A 21,841-nucleotide genomic window follows, 5' to 3' on the forward strand; every position below is an offset into this window, starting at 1 on the left:
AGAGAGGCAGAGGCACAGGCAGAGGGAGAAGCAGGCTCCATGCTGGGAGCCCAACACGGAACTCAATCCTGGGACTCCAGGATCACGCCCTGGGCCGAAGGCAGGTGCTGAACCGCTGAGCCACTCAGGGATCTCCAACACATTTCTATTCTTAAACTTTTTGAGATAATTATACATTTACATCCATGTGTAAGATGTAATACAGAGTTTCTGTGTTCTGTTTACCCCACCTACCCCACTGGCAGCATCTTGAAGACTGCAGTACAACATTACAACCAGGAGAGTGACACTGAGGTCATCAAGATACAGAAGATACGCTTACCAGAAGATCTCTCACTACCCTTTTATATTCACTTCCCTTCACCTTCAATCCCTCCTCAGCTAGCAACCATTAATGTTCTCTGTGCTTCTATAATTTTGTCATATCAAGAATGTTATATAAAATGGAATCATACAGTATTATGGACTCAATCTGTTGAGCCAGGTATCTCCAGCTTCCGAGGGTATAAAATCTGCTGGCAGTAGGTACTAGCATAAACAGACACATAGACCACTGGAAGAGAGTAAAGCTCAGAAATAAACTCTTTTTCATATAGTCAGATGATTTTTACCAAGGGTGCCAAGACCATTCAGTAGGGAAAGGATAGTTTTCAACAAATAGTGCTGAGAAAGCCAGGCACCCATGTTCGAGAGAAGGTTGGGTGCTCACCTAACGCCATATATAAAAACTAACTGAAAGTGAATCAAAGACCTAAGCTTAAGGGCTAAAGCCAGAAAACTCCTAGGAGACAATGTAGGGGAAAAGCTTTACGACATTGGATCTGGTGATGATTTCTTGGATATGACACCAAATGTATAGGCAATGGAAGTAAAAATAGATATGGTGCTTCATCAAAATTAAAAACTGGGGATCCTTGGGTGGCTCAGCGGTTTAGCGCCTGCCTTTGGCCCAGGGCATGATCCTGGAGACCCAGGATCGAGTCCCACGTCGGGCTCCCTGCATGGAGCCTGCTTCTCCCTCTGCCTGTGTCTCTGCCTCTCTCTCTATCTCATAAATAAATAAATAAATAAATAAATAAATAATAAATAAATAAAATCTTTAAAAAAAAAAAGATGAATACCCAGAATATATAAAGGACTTCTAAAGATGGTAACAGCAAAACTGAATTCAAAAATGAACAAAAGGGGATCCCTGGGTGGCTCAGCGGTTTAGCACCTGCTTTCGGCTCAGGGCATGATTCCGGGGTCCTGGGATCGAGTCCTACGTCGGGCTCCCTGCAGGGAGCCTGCTTCTCCCTCTGCCTGTGTGTCTGCCTCTCTCTATGTCTCTCATGAATAAATAAATAAAATCTTAAAAAGAAAAGACAATGGACAAAGGGCTTCAATAAAGAACTCTCCAAAGAAGATATTTGAATGGTCAATAAGCGCATGAGAAGCTGCTTAGTATCATTAATCACTTGGGAAAAGCATATCAGACTCCCGATGAGATACTACTTCACACCTGCTGGGATGGGTACCGTGAATAATGAGTAGCAAGTGTTGGTGAGGCTGTGGAGAACTGGCGTCCCTTGTGCGCTGTCGGTGGGAACGTGAAGTGGTGCAGCCCCACTGGAAATCAGTGTGACTGGTCCTCAAAAAGTTAAAACTAGAGTCACCATTTGAGCCAGCAATTCCACTTGTGGGTAAATACTGAAAAGAAGTCAAGGCAGGGTTCTGCAGAGATACTTGCACAGCCTTGTGTGTGGCAGCGTTACTCACAAGAGCCAAAAGGCGGAAGCAATCCAAGTGTCCTTCAAGGGATGAATGGAGAAGCAAAATGTAGTTTATCCGTACAATGGAATATTAACCTTAAAAGTCCTGTCACGTGCTTGGACATGTGAGAATCGTGAGGACTTAAGCCCAGTGAACTAGGGAATCCCCAAGTGGCTCAGTGGTTTAGTGCCTGCCTTTGGCCCAGGGCATGATCCTGGAGACCCAGGATCCAGTCCCACATCAGGCTCCCTGCACGGAGCTTGCTTTTGTCTCTGCCTGTCTCTATGTCTATCATGAATAAATAAATAAAATATTTAAAAAAAAAAAAAGCCCAGTTAACTAAGCCAGCAGCAGAGACCAATACCACGTGAGCCCACTTACTAGGAGGCATTGAATTATAAAGACCAGAAGTGGAGTGGTGGTGGCCAGGGACCCAGGGGTGGGAAGTGGTTGTTTTATGGGTGCAGGGTTCCTCTTTTGCAAGATCAAGAGTTTGGCGGCTAGGGGTGCCCGGGTGGCTCAGTCGCCCGGGTGTCCAACTCTTGATCCCAGAGTCCTGAGTTCAAGCCCCACGTTTGGTGTGAAACGTACGTTTGGAGCTTGGTGCCCAACGCTGTGAATGTCCCTAGTGCTGGTGCAGTGTGCCGCTGCAGGGGGTTGCGAGGGGGGCCCGGGGGGCCCAGCGCGTGACCCCGGGGTGCCGAGATCGAGTCCCGCGTCGGGCTCCGGGCAGGGAGCCTGCTCCTCCCTCCGCCTGGGTGTCCGCCTCTCTCTGGGTCTCTCATGAATAAATAAATAGTTTTAAAAAATGGTTAGGACAGTGAATTCTGAGTTTTGTGCATTTTACCACAACCCGCAATAAGGAACCGTGAAGGTCTCAGGGCGTCGAGGGCCCGGGGGGGGGGGGGGGGGGGGGGGTGGGGAGGGCAGCCAGCGCCCACGGAGCCCCGCCTCCGCACGGGGGGGGGCGGGGGGTGCTTCCGGCCGCGGGAGCAGCACTTCCCCTGGAGGCGCCCGGGCCGCCGCGGAGGTCGGGACCGCGAGCCCCCCGCGTGGCGCCCCGCCCTGGCCGCCGACCGCTGCTCGCGCGCCCTCCACGCCCAACGGCAGCCTCCCGGGCCCCGCGGGTCCCCGCCCCCGGGTCCGCGTCCTGACTCGGCCACGCGCCGCCCCGGGCCCGCCCTCAGCGCCCCCGCGCCCCACGGCAGCCTCCGGGTTAGCCCCTTGCTGCGCGCCCGGGAAGCCGCCGCGGCCCGCGTGGGTGCGGGGCCCTCTGCTGCTGCGCCCCGCAGGCCCTCCCCTCCCTACAGCCCGTTGTAAGGAGCTCCCCTTTCTCTGTTTTATTTGGAAGCTGAACAGGGTCATTGACTCTTCCGGGGAGCCCAGAGAGCACAGCTTCAAGTCCCACTCTCCGGACTGGCCCGAAGGTCCTGGGAACGGGATCCAGGCGGGGATGGGGGAGACCCCATAGTCCCCGCCGGCCGAGCCGCGGTGCCTCGGGGCAGGACCCGCAGAGCCCCGGGCAGGTGTTGAGGGGGGAGAGGAGGACCGTTTACAATCTGAGGGAGGCCCGACTGGAGTTGCCCACTTGGGTCCATCCTGACACTCCGCTGCTGCGTGTCCCGCGTGGCTAGGCCTCAGGGGCCTGGGGGCTTGCACTCTCCATCCTCGCGGTGCCTTCAGGGCCGCAGTTGGATAGGGCAGACCAGGGCCGAGTTGTAGCAGCTTGTTTAGACGGAGAAGCCAGAAAGCTGTACGAGGACGAAGGGAGCAGCAGAGCTACCCCAGCAGGAGTTTTAAAGTAAACAGTATTCAAGCACAAACACATACCGCATATCACTCTCAAGTGATGAGTATGCAGGCAGATGAATTTTCCCGAAGAAAGTAGCAATGTAATTTGTGGGTAATCTTGTTATCACTAGGTTCTAAACCAGAAAGGTAGGGAAATTTAAAGCACTGTGAGGGTTAGGAGAAGGGTAAATATATTAATATCTTCATGAATGATGGACTTAAATGTCCCCGTTTCCATGTCTCAGGTGACCACTGAAAGAGAAGAAGAGTGAGATTCCCACACAAGTGGAGGAAAACAAATGAAACGGGGGAGGGCTTCAAGAGAAATATGAAGAAAGAAAAACCAGAAAGTATAAAATAAACTGATTTTACAAATACTGCTACCAATACTGCAAATAAATTGAGATGAAAGTTAATGGACAAAGATTGTTGGATTGTGTTCATTTATTCAAATGATCTTTAAAATTTACTTAAGAGAGAGCAACAGCACACAGTAGGGGGGACGTTGTGCAGAGGGAGAGGGACAAGCAGACTCCTCACTGAGCAGGGAGCCTGCCTGGTGGCTAGATCCCAGGACCCCAGAATCATGACCTGAGCCAAAGGCAAATGGTTAACTGACTGAGCCACCCAGGCACCCCTGTTGGACTGGATTTAAAACAATAAGAACCACTTATACTGCCTCTAGAGACACACTGAAAATATAAAATTGACACCCATACAGAGGGGTGTGCAAGACAAACCAAAAGAAAGCTGAAGCAGCCACATTAATAACAGGCTGTGGGCAGAGGTATAAAGAAGAACACTAAAAAAAAAAAAAAGAAGAAAGAAAGAAAGAAAGAAAGAAAGAAAGAAAGAAAGAAAGAAAGAAAGAAAGAAAGAAAGAAAAAGAAAAGAAAAGAAAAGAAAAACACTGCTCAATTTAGAGGGGAGAGCTAGACTTTCCTCTACTATAGGAAGAAACTACAGGAAGAGTTCTAAACTCATATGCAATTAATAATTGCTTTAAAATAAAGTAGAAATGACAAAACTAAAATGAGAGAAACTGACAAATGCTTAGTCTGAGTGATGTCTCTCAGGGAGCTATTTCATGGGAATCAGTGAGCTAGAGGGTCTTGAGGACAGAGGGTGCCGGGGCAGAAGAAAGACTAGAGTATCAGAGTATCAGTTGCTAGGAGGAGTACCTGGGAAGAGAAAGTGTGAGACATGTTACTGCTTATTACCCTGATAAGTACCAGTAAACTTTATCTTGATTTAACACTTCATTTTTTTAAAGATTTTATTTATTCATAAGAGACACAGAGAGGCAGAGACACAGACAGAGGGAGAAGCAGGCTCCATGCAGGGAGCCCGATGTGGGATTTGATCCGGAGACCCCAGGATCACACCCTGGGCCAAAGGCAGGTGTTCAGCCGCTGAGCCACCCAGGGATCCTGATTTAACACTTCAAAGTATTATTATTTTTTTAACACTTCAAATTAGAATAAGGGTTTGAACAAGGTCTACATGTTGCATTTAGTGGAAATGTATCTTAAGTCTGTTAATCCATAACAAAACTAAAGGAACTCTGTTCCTTCTTTTTAAAAAATCCCTTCCCATTTATTTTTTGGGGGAATAAGTCATTTACCCCATAGAAGATTTGAATAACTACATCCCTACTATATCTTTTAATATGTTCCTCTTTCCCCTGTATTTTGTATATGCTGGTAGTTACATTCAGAAGCTTGATTAGATCAGTTTGTTTCTCATCAGGAAAGCTCTGTAGGTTGCATTGTGCAAGATTCTATGGCTTCATACCAGGAGGCACTTAATACCCTCCTGGCAGAGTTAGGGTCACTCATGGGTTCAGAGGGTCAGCTGAATCTTCCATTATTTTCATCAGTCTTCCACCTATAGGCTTTTACTGCCATTATGACATTGCCAACTCTTTCTTCTGCATTTACTAGATGGAATTCTACACATAACTTTCCTTCACCAATTTGTCCTGAAATGCAGTTCATAGGGGAGAGTCAGGATGTGATTCTTCAACCAGCAATTTTTTCAACAGTGGATGACTGTAGTAGCAACTTTCAAATGGCTAATGGAATGGATTTTTATAATATTTTAAACTTATGCATTTTATATATTTGATATGTTTCTGTTCAGTACAGACATTATTCTTTTTGATGATGAAATTGTTGGCTTTTTGGCCATTCGGGGCCCTTCACTTTTGTCACCTTGTCCCTCTGGCAAAGGTCTCTTTCTGGAAGCAAACTTGCTTTCTGGCACAAGATGTCCTAAACACATTTTGTGTTATTTCCTTCCCCAAATCTCAAAGGAGCCCTAGTTCCTTTTAAAGGGAAATGCTGAACTCCTCCAAGAGTGTTTGTGTTTACTGCTGGGAGGGACCTAGGAACACTGCCCACCCAGGACCAGAACGTTTAAACCAAAGTTTCACGGTGGGGGGTGCGGCCAAAGCATACAGAACCCCAAATACCGCTGCATGAGGCAGGCCAGGGCTTCTGCCCACTTCCCCGGGGTGGCTCACCCTCAGTGTGCACTGCCCTTGATGACTAAAAGCTCCATTTTAAACCCATGATCTGTCTCCACCACGCCCGGGTCCAGTCCCAGTTCCCCCTGCCCTGACCATCCCCTTCCACGGGAGCTGTGAAAATAATAGGAAACCTGGTTCAGAAGACACCGGGGAGGGATCCCTGGGTGGCGCAGCGGTTTGGCGCCTGCCTTCGGCCCAGGGCGTGATCCTGGAGTCCCGGGATCGAGTCCCACGTCGGGCTCCCTGCATGGCGCCTGCTTTTCCCTCTGCCTGTGTCTCTGCCTCTCTCTCTCTCTCTGTGACTATCATAAATAAATAAAAATTAAAAAAAAAAATAAAAAAAAAGAAGACACCTGGAGGAGCGGGGGGGTGGGGGGGGTAGGCGGGGGAAGCTGGGAAGCCAGTAGGGGGACCTCTTGCAGCCCCTGCATCCCTGTCCCCTCAGAGCCAGCTGGGGCCTCGCCAGTAGTCACTGCAGCCCTCCAGGTCCCCTGGGGAAGGACGGTTTCCTCCCTCCCGGCCTACAGCCCAGCCAATGAGAAGCCGCTAAGCATCCAGCTCCGCTCAGGCCAAGGGACGCTCTCTTTACAGCCGACCCTCCCAGCTCCCCCTGCCCCGAGCCTGGAGCCTGAGCGTGTAGAGCTCCTTTGTTCCAGGGCTCACCTGCCTCCTGCCCTAGCTGACTTGCCTGGGGGCTGCAATTCCCTGCTGTTCCTGAACAAACCCATTTCTGCTGGTCAAATAACTGGCCCTTTCATTTTTAAGGTTAACAGCCATCAGGACTGGCTGCTTGGACCCCTGGTCCGTAGGCCACCGTTGGGGAGCACCCTCCCTCCAGAAGGGCACCAGCCACTCTAGCCATGGCCACCTCCTGTTTGGGCCTCTCTGACGCCGGCTGGCAATGTGCAGCCAAAGACCCAGAATTTTTAAAAACCTTCCCTCTGTGGTGGGGGTGAAGTCCCTGCCCTAGGGCCAGGAGTGAGGGCATGAGAGCAGCAGGGCCTACCCCGCCCCCCCAGCTGCTGGTCCTCCCTAGGTATGGCTGTGGGTGAATACAAACCACAACCATGGGACATCATCCGGGCCAGCCTAGGCACATTGGGACTGATAGCTGAATGCAATGTGCAGCCCTGCCAGAGGTGGAGCCACAAAGGACACTGTTGGGACAGCTGACAGCAGGTGCATGTGACCTGTGGCCTGGCCAATACTGTCTTCTCTGTACCACACTTCTGGATTTGGATCATTGTACCAGGGTAGTAGGAGAACATGCTCGAGCTCAGTAACACTAAAGGATGTTAAGTCCTTTAAGCAAAGGGGCCCGGGGTCTTGAACCTAATCTCAAGTGGTTCAGGAACAAAATGCAGACACAGACACAGGCAGAATGCAAACTGCCCGCGGTTCTTGATAAACCATGTGCGGAAGTTTCTGTACTCCGCAACTTTTCTCCAAGCTGGAAATTATATTAAATTAAAAATTACCTCCAAATCCCCAATAAGTTAAGCATAAAACCTCCCACGACCTTCGGACCCCCACCCCATGGCCCTCCCGACCACAGCCCACCCGACGCTAACCCTCCCGGCTGCAGCCCGCAGCACCCAGCGCCCCCCGCCAGCGGACTCCTGCCCTGCTCGCACCACTTGGGCAGGCCCGCTCCGCTGGCCAGCCGCGGCAGCCCCGGTGGGAAGACCCCGCGTGGCTGACGTCCTCTGCCCGTGCGGAGCACCTGGGGTCAGTCGTGGGGTACAGGGACACGCGGGGCGAGCGGCGCACCCTACTGCTTTGCCGTTTGGAAACGAAGCGAGAAGGAGGGGGCCGTGCCTCCAGACCTGCTGCGGCGGGAGCGCCAGCGGGCCATGCCGCTCACACCTTTATTAACGCTGCGGGCACCAAACACCTGAGCTCGCGCGCCCTCACCTTCACACGCCCCCCACGGCCCCGCGCGATTCCACGTCTCCACGGGCGGCTTCCGCTGCAGCGTCAGTGTCCGCGGTCTCCTTGGACTGGGGGACAGGAGAAGCCTGATCCCGAGGCCGACTTAGCAGGAGTGTTGCTCTGTGAGGCACCAGCTAAAGGGGCCCACAAAGAGACCTGGGAGCCCGGGCGCGACGAGGGCAAGGACTGGGCCCGGCCACCCTGGTGGGACGGGGTCAATGACGGGACCCTGGAGCCCTTGTGGGACGGGGTCAGGGATGGGGTCAGGGAGCCCGGGCGGGACGGGGTCAGGGACAGGGTCAGGGATGGGACCCGGGCGCCCACGTTCCTCCAGGGCTGGGATGGAGCCTGTGAACCCGCCCCCAAGGGGGCCCGTGATGGGATCCAGGAGTCCACATGCGACGGGAGCGATGACAGGATCTGGGAGGCCGCGCGGGACGGGGCCCGGGAGGCCACGAGCGACGGGGCCGTGGAGGCGGCGGGGGACACGGGATGCGAGGCGGGCGGCGGCTGCCACAGCGGCGGGCCGTCAGGGCCCCGGCGCAGCCAGCCGTGCACGCGCACCAGGTCCCGAGTGTCCTGGTGCTCCCGCCGCAGCTGCTCGCGCTGCTCCAGCAGCTGGCGCCGCGTGTGGTGCAGCAGCTGAGCCCAGCGAAGCAGCCGCAGCAGCTCCTGCCGCAGGCGCCCGTTGTCCGCCCTGATGGCCTGCGTGTGCGCGATGAGCGCCCGCGCTGCCTCCCGCTCGGCGCGTCGCGCCAGGGACTGCACCCGCTGACGCGCCTCGCGCTCGAAGGCCGCCTTGTCCTCCAGGAAACGCCTTTTCACGCGGCGAAGCAGCTGCGTGTGCTCCACGCGCATGTGCAGCAGCTCGCGCTCCAGCGCCCGGATGCGGGCCAACTGCTCCAGCTGCAGCTCCTGCGGCGGGGGCGGGGGCGCGGGTCAGAGTGGGGGGCGGCGCGTGCCCACCCCGCCCTCGGGGCACCGCCGCGGCGCCACTGGCCTTGTAGGGCTGCAGCTCCTGCACCTGCCGCGCCATCTGCGCTGCGCGCGCCTCCCTCTCCAGCAGCTGCGTGCGCACGCCGTCCTCGCGGCCGCGGAAGAGCGAGGCCAGCTCGGCCCGCTGCCCCTGGAGCTGCGTCAGGTCCGCGCGGTGCTGCTCGTCCAGCCGCACCACGGCGCGGGGGCAGCGGCGGGAGCGCGCGCTCGCGTAGCTGGCGTGGAGCCGGTTCTCCTCGCGCAGGCGCAGCGCCTCGGCGTCCAGGAAGGCGTTGTCCCGCAGCACCTGGTCCACGCGCGCCTGGCAGGCGCCCAGCTCCTCCGAGAGCAGCGTGTCCTCGCGCTGCAGGTACTGCGCGCGCTCCGACAGCGGCGGCTCAGCGCCGTCCCCCCCCGCGCCCGGCCGGCGCCCCACGCTGGCCCCGCGCTGCTTCTTGGGCGCCATGGGCTGCGGCCCGCGGCCCCAGCCGAGCCCTTCCCTTGCTCCGGCCCGAATATCCGAATATTCTAGCGGCGTGGGCCTGCGGGCTGCGAGGTGGGGGGAGGTGGCCCCCGGGGGTTGGGGCCAGGCAGGGGCCAGGGCATCGTCCGACCTTAATCTTGGGCCCTCTCCAGGCCTCGGCGTCGCCGGGGGGGTGGGGGGCTCACCTTAGCTCACGGTCTCCGTGGAGACAGAACTCAGTGGCCCGCCCGCGTGGCCAGCGCATCCCCCGGGCAACGGCCGCCCCCCTCCTGTCTCCCTCCGGGTCCCGCCCGCGTGTGTGCCCTGCGGGGGTCCCGCCGGCCCCGCAGGATTGTGGCTTCCGAGGAGGACGCTGGACCGGCCCCGGAGCCCACGGGCCAGCCCCAGCTGGAGCAGCCCCCAAGCCCCTTGCGCCGGCCCTGGACCCGTCGCCATCTGGCCGCCAGGGGACACTCCTTTCATCGCCCCCGTGTGCTAGAGGGTGCCCCAGTTCCTGGGCCGCAGCCGTGAGCAAGCCTCCCCCGCGAAGGTCCCCCCTGCCCTACCAGGACAGAGCGCCGCACAACCCCGCATCTCTGGGATTCTTTCCACTCCTGGAGGCCCCTGGGGGGGTTAGGGTGCCCCTAAGGTCCCGTCCATTGGGATGCCGTCGCTTGTCCACTGCCTCTCTGTCTGGGGTTCCCTCTGGGTTCCTGAGCCCACACGTGAGCGCCTGCTGTCTCATCCCACTGACCAGCCCAGGGTCAGCTTCCAGGGGCGCCAGCTGCGTGGGTCTCTACCTCCTTTGACCGGCAGCTTGAAGCCACATCTGCTTGGGGCCTGTCATCACATAGTTCCTCTCCTGTACAGGTGTGTCCACGTTTGCTGCCGCGTGGGCAGAGGCACGAACTGTGCACCTGCCAGTTTGGGAGGAACACGTTTAAGGAAGCCTGCATCAGTAGGAAGGCTCGTGTGGACCTCTTGGGAGGCCAACTGCAGAGCTGTGGGCATCCCCTCACCTCTGGAAGCGCTCTGGTCACCACACCTGCCTGGTGGCAGAGCTTCTTAAAATTAGGAACACAAGAGGCATTTTCTTCCTAGTAAAACAATATTTATCTTATAAATAAAAATAATATGATGTACACTCAAGACAACGGGGCTGTGATTGGCCCCGTCCTTTAATTTCTGGGGTGAAGTGAGGGACTCAGTGGAGAGAGGCCTTTAAGTCTTTCCAGCCTCCCGGATCTCTCGGTCACTTGTCTCTGCTTTACTGCCCCCGGATGCCTCCTCCCAGGACAGGTCTGAGCCAGCGCTTTGTTCTCTGCCTCCAGTTTTCTCGGGACTCGCATCTTCCCAGTTCTGCAGTCTAGACGCGACAGCCACGTGGGAAGCCCTGCCCAGCACGCCATCCACTCCCTGCCCGCCTCTGCCTCCCTGCCTCCCCTCCGCATCATGACCTGCACGGATCAGGGGAAGTGGGGACCCTGTTTCACCTCTTCGCAGGAATGCTGAGCTGGAAAGACACTAGGAGGAAGACACTTGGCAGTGCGCTCAGCCTGCCAAGGCTGCCCCCCACCCACCCCTGTGGAGGCCCTGCACTGTCCCAGATTTTGCCGTGGACCCCCCAAGATGGGTTCTCAGTTGCTCATACTACTCCTCAGGCTCCTGAGTACTCACCACACACACACCACCCCCCCAGTCAGGCTTCCCAAGGGCCCACTCTCTGGCCCCTTGTCTTACATGCCGTCCCTCTTCAGCTCCTGAGACTTGGGGTGAGCCCCCTCCCTCAGGAGTAGCCAGCCAGTGGAGTTAGGCTATGCTTGACCCGCAGGTGAGCACCTCCAGCAGCCTCTGCTCCCATTTCACAGGTGGAAAAACTGAGGCACAAGGTGATTGTCCGAGGACCCCTGGAAGCACTAGGGCTGTGACTTGGACTGGACAGTGGTGGGCTCTGTCCCCGTGTGTACTGCTACCCCTTGCCCAGTCTTTTCCCCATCTCTGCCCTGTGCCCTGATGCAAGGGGCAGAGCCAGCCACCTTTACTGACCCCCACCCCACAGCAGCTGAAGCCAGCACATGGCTAGTGCCCTGGGCAACTGGACCTGTACAATCAGTGGGTTCGGATGATACCAAAGACCTGTTCTTGAAGCTCAGCCCTGGGCGGGAGCCAGATACTGACTAGTGAGCGGAGGAAGGGCCCCTGGGGGGTGATAGGATGCCCCAGCCCCACCCCAGTACCTTGTCCCCTGATCAGAAGCACAGCGCTGACAGTGACCACCGCAGCAAAGGAGACGATGGGCAGGAACGTGAGCGAAGTCCAGGAGAGCCTGTCTATCCAGTGTGTCCTCTGGCTGGGGTCAAGCCCTGGAGGGCCCAGGCCTGGCTGTTCTCTGGGCCCTGGCTGGGACCCAAATCTGTCCCCTTGCCTATGTCCAAGGTTGGGTACTGCCTGCAGGCCTCCCCCTCCCCCACTTCCCCAGACCAGGGAGCCGGTTCTAGGCTGGACATGTAGGCAAGGACCTTTCCTCAAGTGGCCTCCCCTTCACGGCCAGGTACCTCGGAGCCGGTGCCAGACCCACACCAGGTTCGCAGTCAGCCCCGTGGAATGCCCAGATCCAGGCCACGATGTGCGTCAGCTCCCAGAGCCAGGGCTGCCCCTGGAGGAAGCGCTCTGCCCTCCCTGACACACGGTGCCGTGAGGGCCCGTTGCTGCCACCGCTGCTCCTGCTCAGGGCTGACAGGCGGAAGCCAGCAGGAGCCCCTGGGGGTGTGCATGGAGCACAGGAAGGCCAGGTGGGACTTCATGGGACCCGAGGCTTCACCACTTCAGGGCAGGCTCAGGAGCCTTGACAGGCCTGGCTGGAGCCAGGGCCCATGGGCTTGGCTCCCTATTCCTCCCTGAAGGGGGCTGAGCCAGGAAGGCTGGGGCTTGGGGCGTGGTGCAGGTCAGCCTCCTGGCGCAGTCTCCAGGGGTGCTCACCTACCTCTGTATGTGAGGAAGAGGATGACAAAAAGAAGGATGCCCAGTGTCCAGAGCCCCCCGCAGGCCCCGAGGGCAATGGCCACGTGCACCTCTGCAGGCTGGCTCAGAGGTGCCCCTGAGGGACAGCTATGAGGGGGCACTGGCCCAGGGCACACCTCCTCCAGGCCCCTCGTGATCTCCGAGAGGACAACATCTTCGCCCCCACGGTGACTTCCTGGGGGACCCACAGTACCTGAGTCCATAGCCCACGCCGCCGGGAGCAGGAGAGGGGAGAGGCCGGCTTTGGAGGTCCGGGCACTGGAGGAGCGTAGCAGGTGCATTCCAGCGGGGTGCAGAGGCTGTGCTCGAGGCAGCCAGGCGCCGGCGGGGCGCACCGTGCCGTGTCCTCAGACCTGTATCCCGAGCAGTGGGGCGGCCCCCCCCCCCCGGGGACTGTGACCTGCAGGAAGGGGCGGGGCCCATGACACGACTGTGACAGTCTGCAGCCTGCGAGCTGGGGACTCTGTGGTCTCCTGAGTTACAAGGAGGCCGGCCGTGGAGGGAGCAGGAGGGTCTGACCACCCCGCTTGACCCTGGGAGCTCCCACCTGCCCTCGCTCCCTGCCACTGTGGGACCCACTGTGGGTCTTCTGGACAAGGCCTCCCCAAGCTACCATGATTGCCCCAGGTATCAGCTAAAAATGAAACACACAGTGCACTTTTTAACTAATGTGTAATAAATATCCCCTGTTGATAACGTGCTCAAAACGAAGCTGAGGGATGTAATCGCACACAACAAAATTTATTGTTGGCTAACGGTTGATGAGAAAATGAAATCCTCTTGGCCAACTTTATATCTGCAAAGTATTTGGACAGGGCACAGTTGGACGGCATAGACATATGGCCCTGAGAGAAAACACCTAACAGCAGCTTTGAAAGTACCAACTAACAGATGAGTCAAACGCCCATCGAAAAATTGACTTGATGATTAAATGTAATGAAGTTCACTCTGCAGAGTTCTTTTTTGCCAAAGTTCACTGATGCTGGTATAATTTTGCTTATCTGATCCATTCTCAGTGGCAGAATGGCAGGATCAAGACCCCCTCTAACTTGGGGGGAGGAGGCAAGGAAAAGAGGGGTGGCCTGCTGGCTGTCACACATCTTGGGCGCTCTAGGAGCCCACGGTCCCCAGCAGGTGCATTGGGCCACTCCACAGTCTCCTGGGAAGGGGCTCTTGCTGCCCGAGGTCACCAAGGATCCTGCTGCCCCCTCCTGGCTTCGGGCTCCCCATCAGTGGGCCCAGGTCTCATTTCCTGCAGCCTGGCCAACTAGCCACCACTCCTCCCTCCGTCTCCATCCATGGGCCTTCTCTCCTCTGTGTCCCGGGGGCCCTATAGCTTTTCAGTCCATATTTATATTTTTTCTTGAGTATATTTGAGGAATGAATGCTCCACATGTTCTGTAGATCGGCCATTTCAGCTAAGTTATCAAATTGACGGATGTGAGGTTGTTCATAATACACTCTTGTCATCTTTTTAATGTTTGAAGAATCTATAGGAATGCACTGTCTTTCATTCCTGACACTGGTAATTTCTTCATTTTATCGTCTATTTCGATTTTATCCCATTTATTCAAAGAATCAAAGCTTTTTTTTTTAAAAAAAAAAAAAAGGATTTTCCTCATTTGAGAGAGAGACAGAGAGCGCAGGAGCCAGAGGAGGGGTAGAGGGAGAGGGAGAAGCAAACTCCTTACTGAGCGGGCAGCTCGATGTGGAGCTCGATTCCAGGACCCTAAGGTCATGACCTGAGCTGAAGTCGACGCTTAACCAACTGAGCCACCCAGGCACCCCAAGAATCAATTTTTACTTGTATTGAATTTTTTCCTCCAGTTTATACACTTTCCATTTCAATGATTCTTACTCTTGTCTTCATTCTTGTATGTACTTTGGGTTTAATTTTGTCTTCTTTTTCTAGCATTTAAGGTTGGAAACTGAAATCTTTTGTCTTTTCTAATATAAGCATTTGCAACTATAAATTTCCCTCTAACCGCTGCATTAGCTGCACTCTGCACGTTTTCACATCATGTTTTCATGACCTTCCAGCTCAAAATTGTTTCTAATTTCCCTCGCAATTTCTTTTTTGACTCACTGGTTTATTTATATGTGTTGTTTAATCTCCAAATTTTTTTTTGGGGGGGTGAATTTTCCAAATATCTTTCTGATATTTAATTCTAATTCAATTCTGTGGGATCTGAGAATGTGTTTTTTATATTTCAATCCTTTAAAAATCTGTTGATCTTTGTTTTATGGTACCTAGAATATGATTTACTTTAATATTCTTCAAATTCTTCAAATTTCCACATTTGAAAAGAGTGTGTATTCTACTGGTGGTGGGGGATTGTTCCATAAATGTTAATTAGGTCAAACTGGACAACAGTGCTGCTCAGGTCACACAGCAGCATCTTTATTTTTCCACTTGCTTGCTCTACTCATTATTGAAAAAGGAGTGTCTCCAACTGATTTGATGGTTTCTTCTTTCAGTTCTGTCAGGTTTTACCTTATGTATTTTGAGGATTTGCTATTAGGTGCATGCACTCCCAGGATTAGAATATCTGCTTGATGACTTGATATTTGTATCATAATGAAATGTCCCTCTTTCTCCCTGGTAATAGTCTGTGTCCTAAAGTCTACTTTGTTGGGTATTAACATAGCCACTAAAGCTTTCTTTTGAAAACTATTTGCATGTTAGATCTTTTCCTATCCGTCTTAGTCTATTCTGGCTCCTATAACAAAATACCACAGACTGGGTGGCTTATAAACAACAGAAACTTATTTCTCATGTTCTGGAGGCTGAAAAGCCTGGCTGGCTCAGTGAGTGGAGCATGCAACTTTTGATCTCAAGGTCATGGGTTTGAGTTCCATGTGGGGGGAAGGGGAGAGTTTACTCTAAAAAGAAAGTTCAAGATCAAGGGGCAGGAATATTTGCAATCTAGTGAAGGCCCTCTTTGTGGCTCATAGCCAGCTCCTCTCTGTGTTCTCATATGGTGGAAGGGGTTACGGATTTCTCTGGTGCCTCTTTTATAATATCATTCATTCTAGCATGGGGATCTATTCTTATGACCTGAGCACCTCCTAAAGCCCCACTCCCTGATATTATGGTGATTCTAATTTTAATTTTTTTTTAGGAACCACCATACTGTTTTCCATATTGACTACACCAGTTTACAATCCCGGCAACAGTGTCCAACAGTTCCAATTTTCCCACATTCTCACCAATACTTTTTATTTTCCTGTTTTCAGTTTTTTGGTTTGGTTTGGGTTTTAGTTTTTTTGGTTTGGTTTTGGTTTTGGGTCTTGGGTTTGTTTGTTCGTTTGTTTTCATCCTCATGGGCATGAGGTGGTATCTTATTATGGTCATGATGGGATTTAAGATAGATTTTTGATCATATCATTGAGTTACCAGGTTACCTATGACCTAGGGCAGTCATATCTTTTAGTGAAATTTAGTGAATGAGATAAATGTCTTTTATATTCAGCCATTATATCCCATTTCCAGAGTTCTTTATTTCCTTTTTTTTATGTCAACCCAGATTTTCATTCAGAATCACTTTTCTTCATTGCAGAAAACTTTCATTAATATTTTTTTTTTGCAGTGCAGGTCTGCAGGTGTTACATATTCTCAGCTTTTGTTTCTCTGAACAAGTATTGTCTTCATTTTTTAAAAAAGATTTTATTTATTTATTCATGAGAGACACAGAGAGAGAGGCAGGGACACAGGCAGAGGGAGAAGCAGGCTCCATGCAGGGAGCCCGATGTGGGACTCGATCCCGGGACTCCAGGATCATGCCCTGGGCCAAAGGCAGGCACTCAACCACTGAGCCACCCAGGTGTCCCTTGTCTTCATTTTTGAATGATACTCTGAGTATATAACTCTAGATTAGCAATGTTTTTGTTTTGATTTGTATATTTTTGTTTTTAGTGCATTAATAATGTCCTTGCTTTGTCCTCTGGCTTGAAGTTATTTTCTGACAAGAACTCTGTGGTTATAGTTATTTTTGTTCGTCTGTTTGTAATTTTTTTGATAATTTTGTTATTTTTATCACTTTTTCAACAATTTAGTTATCATGTGCTTATTATAGCTTGCTTTGTGTTTTTCCCCCTGAGGTTTCACTTAAATTCCTGGATTTGTGAGTGTATTACTTTTCCTTCAAATTTGCAAAAACGTCAGCCATTACTCTCTCAAATATACTCTCTTCATTGCTCTCTTTTGTTGATACTCTCCCACAGGTTCTTGAGTTTTGTTTTTTCCTGTTTCTTTTGTTTGTTTGTTTTTTGTTTTTTCCTGTTTCAATGTGTGTAGTTCCTATTGGTATGTCATCATGTTCACTGCCATCTCTTCTGCCACTAAGTCTATTCAATGAGTTTGCACTTCAGACATTTTATTTTTCAGCTCTAGAAATTCCACAGGGTTCTTTTTTATAACTTCTCATCTCATCATATTCATGTTTTTCTTTAAAGTCATGAGCAGGGCAGCCCTGGTGGCTCAGCAATTTAGCACTGCTTTTGGCCCAGGGCATGATCCTGGAGTCCCGGGATCGAGTCCCATGTCAGGCTCCCTGCATGGAGCCTGCTTCTCCCTCTGCCTGTGTCTCTGCCTCTCTCTCTCTCTCTCTCTCTCTGTCTGTCTCTCATGAATAAATAAATAAAATCTTAAAAAAAAATAAAGCCATGAACATACTTAGAACAGCTGTTTCTTAAAGTCATTGCCAATTACATCATCTCTGTCATTTATGGGTCTACTTTTTTTTTAAGATTTTATTTTATTTATTCATGAGAGACACAGAGAGAGAAAGAGAGAGAGGCAGAGACACAGGCAGAGGGAGAAGCAAGCCCCATGCAGGGAGCCCGCTGTGAGACTCAATCCCAGGACCCCGGGATCACGTGGTAAGCCAAAAGCAGGCGCTTAACCGCTCAGCCACCCAGGTATCCCTATGGGTCTAGTTCTATCAACTGACTTGTCTCCTGGATATGGTCATGTGTTCCTGCTTCCTCACAAGCCCTGTAACTTTTTTTACAAGGTGAATTTGAGGTGAAATTCACATAGAATTTTTTTTTAATTTTTTTTTTAAATTTATGATAGTCACACACAGAGAGAGAGAGAGAGAGAAGCAGAGACATAGGCAGAGGGAGAAGCAGGCTCCATGCACCTGGAGCCCGATGTGGGACTCGATCCCGGGTCTCCAGGATCGTGCCCTGGGCCAAAGGCAGGCGCTAAACTGCTGCGCCACCCAGGGATCCTGAAATTCACATAGAATTAACTACATTAGAGGATACATCTCAGCGGCATTTGGTCCATTCACAGTGTTATGTAACCACTTCCTCTATCTAGTTACAAAACATTTGCATCACCCTAAAGGGAACCCTGTTCCCATTAAGCAGTCCTGACCCATCCCCTTCCTTCAACCCCTGGAACTGGAAGCCATCAATCTGTGTTCTGTCTCTATGGACCTACCTACTCTGAGGATTTCATATAAGTGGAATCACATACGTATCTTTTGTATCTGACCTCTTTCACCTGGCACAGTGTTTCTTTAAAAAAAAAAAAGATTTTGGGATCCCTGGGTGGCGCAGCGGTTTGGCGCCTGCCTTTGGCCCAGGGCACGATCCTGGAGCTCCGGGATCGAATCCCACGTCAGACTCCCGGTGCATGGAGCCTGCTTCTCCCTCTGCTTGCGTCTCTGCCTCTCTCTCTCTCTCACTGTGTGCCTATCATGAATAAATGAAAATAAAAAATAAAAAAGAAGTCTTTCCTTTAAAAAAAAAAAGATTTTATTTATTTATTCATGAGAGACACAGAGAGAGAGAGAGAGGCAGAGACACAGGCAGAGGGAGAAGCAGGCCCCATGCAGGGAGCCCAGTGTGGGACTCAATCCCGGGACTCCGGGATCTCGCCCTGGACTGAAGGCAGTGCTAAACTGCTGAGCCACCCGGGCTGCCTGGGCACAGTGTTTCTGAAGCTCACCACATTGTCACGTGTAGCAGGCACTTTAGTCCTTTCTATGGCTGAATTATATTCCACTGTATGGAGAGACCACAGTTTGTTTTTCCATTCATCAATTGGTGGACATTGGGTTGTTTCCGCTTTTTGGCTTTTGTGAATGCTGTGAACACTTGTGTGCAAGTATCTGTTTGAATGCCTGTTTTCTATTCTTTTGGGTATATTCCGGGAGTGGAATTGATGGGTTGTATGCTAATTCTATGTCTAACTGTTGGAGGAACTGCCAAACTGTTTTCTGCAGCAGCTGCATCATTCTGCATGCCCTTGAGCAATCAAGAGAGTTCCAATTTCTCTCCATCCTTGTGAAGACTTATTGTTATTGTTATTGTTATTATTACAGCTATCCGAGTGAATGTGGAGTAGTATCTGTAGAAGCTGCTTTTAGGCCACAGGTTTCATTAGAAACCTGAGTAAGGTGACAGGCCCCACTGCAACCACGCAGCTGAATGCAAACAGGCTCATTAGGTGACCAACCTCAAGTTAGTCATAGGCCCAAGCTGACCAGTGAGCCACTGACAACCAGGCATAGGCACCAAAAAGGAAAATTCTAATGTTGCCATATGTCCTCACTCCCCTCCAATAAATACAGCCCCCCCCCCCCAAGCCTGTCACTGCCCTCCCCCTGCCCCCTGGCAGTCTCTCCTTTGCCGTCCTGCCCGCTGCTGCTTTGCAGCGTATTCAACAAACTTCTATCTCCCTTGTTCTGTCTTTGGTGAATTCTTTCCCTGCCCACACCGCCAGCCTCCACCTGATTGAGTCACCGCACAGTATCTCATGTATTTTTTATTGCATTTCCCTGATGATTAATGACGTTGTGCATCTCTTCATGTGCTGTTGACCATCTGTATACCTTCTTTGCAGCTATATCTATTCAAATTCTTTGCCCATATTTTTAATTGGGTAAATCTAGTAACTTTTTTTTTTTTTTTTAAGCAGGTTCCACAACCCTGAGATCAAGAATTGGGCTGAAATCAAGAATTGCAAGCTTAACCTACTGAGTCACTCAGGTGCCCTAAACTAGTAACTTTTTATTACATTCTGGATGCTGAAGATTTTGAATTTTGTGTTATGGAGTGCTGTTTGTGGTGTTTCCCTTTAAAGAGTGGTGAAGATTTTTGGCCAACAGTTAAGCTATATTTGTAGCATCTTGTTCCTTTTAAGGCTTGTTCTCCACACTCACGACGGGTGTGGAGTAGGCTTTGGTCTAGAGCCGGCTTAGTCACTTTATTGAGAAGTGACATGTCTGGAGTCTCTCCTGAATCTCTGGTGTCCAGTTTGGCTGCTTGGCACACTAAGACCTTCCTACCGAAGTGAAATTTGGAAAATCTTCAGCAACACCATCCCCCACCCCCTGCCACCAAGTTGTTCTTTCCATGGACTTCATGCCAGCAGGCTGGGTCCGAGGACCAGCCAGGGGGCTCCTTGGCTTCCTGCAGACTAGAAATCAAACATGAGCCAGCAGGAAGGGAGAGCGGAGATTACTGAAGATACAGAGAGAGCAGATATAGACAGAGTGTCTGGGAGACTCAGAAAGGAAGGAAGCATGAGTCTAGTCTTTGGGGAATGGGGTTTTTATTGAGGATGGTGGCCTGGTCTGGTGTACTCGCCCCCTCAGGCATCTGGGAACTGGTCAGGACAAAGATGAGAACCCAGCTGTCATCCGTCGGATCCAGCAGGCCTTGGCATGGAGGGGTCCAGCGCTGGTGGTCTCCAATATGCATTTGATGGCTGGTCTGGTCATCCTCCCCTGTTCCTTCCTTAGATGCTTCTGGTCCCCAGTGTCCAGTGCTGTTCCAGGGGAATCACTAACTCCTTGCCCCTTACAAGGAACACGTACGCTACTTGTATTCTGAGGCATGTGTAGAATGTCTGTGAAGTACCGGTTCTCATAAGAATCGAAGCAGGAAAAGAAGCAAAAAGGAGATTTTTGTGGAGTCCTTGAGTTTCCATGTCTCAGATGGTGGAAATTTTCTCCCACTCTTCCCTGACACAGGGCTGGCACTACTTGTCCAATTCACAGACACTTGTTTCATATATTTTGTCCTGTTTTGCATCTGTTTACTGTCCAGCACTGGACACTGGGGACCAGAAGAGCACGCTCTCCTGCCTCATTTCTTTCCCTTGTTCATTCTCCACGTCCTCCAACTTTATATTGAGATACAACCACAAGGCATGATTTCAACAACTTAGACGTATACACCCTTGAAAGCATCACCGCAATGTAACATTTCTGTTACCTCCCAACGTTCCCTGGACAGTCCCTCTCTCCCTGTGCTCCACCCCGGGGGCCATCACTGAACCAGAGGAAGCACTGTCTACAGTTCTGTATGAATGGATTCATCCGGTGATTTGAGGAGGGGTCTGACTTAGCCAGCATCATGATCTTGCAGCCCATGTTGTGTGTGTCAGTAGTTTCTTTCCCTTTCCTGCTGAGCAACGTGCCATTGTACCCTAGGCCACGTTTTGTTTATCCATTCCTCTGTTTCAAATGTTGGAAGCAGGGACACCTGGGTGGCTCAGTGGTGAGCATCTGCCTTCCGCTCAGCGCCTGACCCCGGGGTCTTGGGATCGAGTCCTGCATTGGGCTCCCTGCATGGAGCCGGCTTCTCCCTCTGCCTGTGTCTCTGCCTCTCTCTGTCTCTCATGAATAAATCCATAAAAATCTTACCAAAAAAAAAAAAAAAAGTTGGAAATATTTGGGTGGTTTCCAGTTCGGGGCTACTAGAGACAAAGCTGCTAGGAGCGTTCATGTATGATTCTTTGTGCGGACCTGTGTTCCCATTTCTCTTGGGGAACTCTCCAGGTGAAGAATGCCTGGCTCGTGGTACATCTATGGTCAACAAACTGCGCAACTGCCTTCAAAAGAATGTACTTTACACTCTCACCAACCGTGTGTGCAAACTCCCGCCTCCTCCGGCCTGCCCTGGGCTGCTGGCGGGACGTCCCCGCCCTGGGAGCCCAGCCTCCAGCCCCCGGGGCGCCTCAGCATCCCCTAGCCCCGGCATCCGCGCGGAGGACGGCGGAGCCCCCGCCCAGACCGCGGGGCCTTAGGAGGCCGGTTCCGAGCGCCGCGCTACCCGCCGCCGCCACCTCGGCCGAGCGGGGGAGGGGCGGTAAGGGGCGGGGGAAAGGGCGCCCCGCGGAGGTGAGCGCGTCACCCACAATCTGGCTCCGGAGGCCTGGGACCCGGGCGCCCAGGGGCGGGGTAGGAGTAGGCGGGGCGCCGCCGGGGGCGGGGCCAGGCTAGAGTGGGCGGGGCTCTGCTGGGGGCGGGGCCAGGCTCGAGTGGGCGGGGCGCCACTGGGGCGAGGTGGAGGGGAGACACTCGGGGGCGGGGCGAGGGGGTGGGGCTCGAGGTGCACCCTCCGCCCCACCACGGCAC

General features: G+C 52.4%; 1 protein-coding gene and 1 long non-coding RNA gene across 3 annotated transcripts; one reads left to right on the plus strand and one right to left on the minus strand.

Moving 5' to 3' along the window:
• Positions 1–2,912: 2,912 nt before the first annotated feature.
• Positions 2,913–3,967, plus strand: LOC112662243 (uncharacterized). Of its 2 annotated transcripts, none has more exons than XR_003138294.3 (2): positions 2,913–3,068; positions 3,789–3,967. It is a non-coding gene; the product is annotated as an uncharacterized LOC112662243 (long non-coding RNA). The 2 variants fall into 2 exon arrangements; XR_003138293.3 differs by having other exon boundaries at positions 3,052–3,179.
• A 3,933-nt stretch (positions 3,968–7,900) lies between these two features.
• Positions 7,901–9,667, minus strand: CCDC166 (coiled-coil domain containing 166). The gene is made up of 2 exons (XM_025450773.3): positions 9,006–9,667; positions 7,901–8,920 (listed from the first exon to the last, which is right to left on the minus strand). The coding sequence occupies exons 1-2, from the start codon at positions 9,444–9,446 to the stop codon at positions 8,051–8,053; spliced, it is 1,311 nt and encodes a 436-aa protein (XP_025306558.3). The 5' UTR covers positions 9,447–9,667; the 3' UTR covers positions 7,901–8,050.
• Positions 9,668–21,841: the final 12,174 nt, after the last annotated feature.

Source organism: Canis lupus, chromosome 13 (genome assembly GCF_003254725.2).
Source record: "Canis lupus dingo isolate Sandy chromosome 13, ASM325472v2, whole genome shotgun sequence".
In the NCBI taxonomy this organism is placed as follows: domain Eukaryota; kingdom Metazoa; phylum Chordata; class Mammalia; order Carnivora; family Canidae; genus Canis; species Canis lupus.

Bases quoted from the DNA above. Each gene is read 5' to 3' on its own strand.
- CCDC166 (XM_025450773.3), bottom strand. From the start codon at position 9,446: ATGGCGCCCAAGAAGCAGCGCGGGGCCAGCGTGGGGCGCCGGCCGGGC. The intron at 8,921-9,005 runs GCCAGTGGCGCC...CCCCCGCCGCAG, and splicing joins AGGAGCTGCAGCCCTACAAG to GAGCTGCAGCTGGAGCAGTT.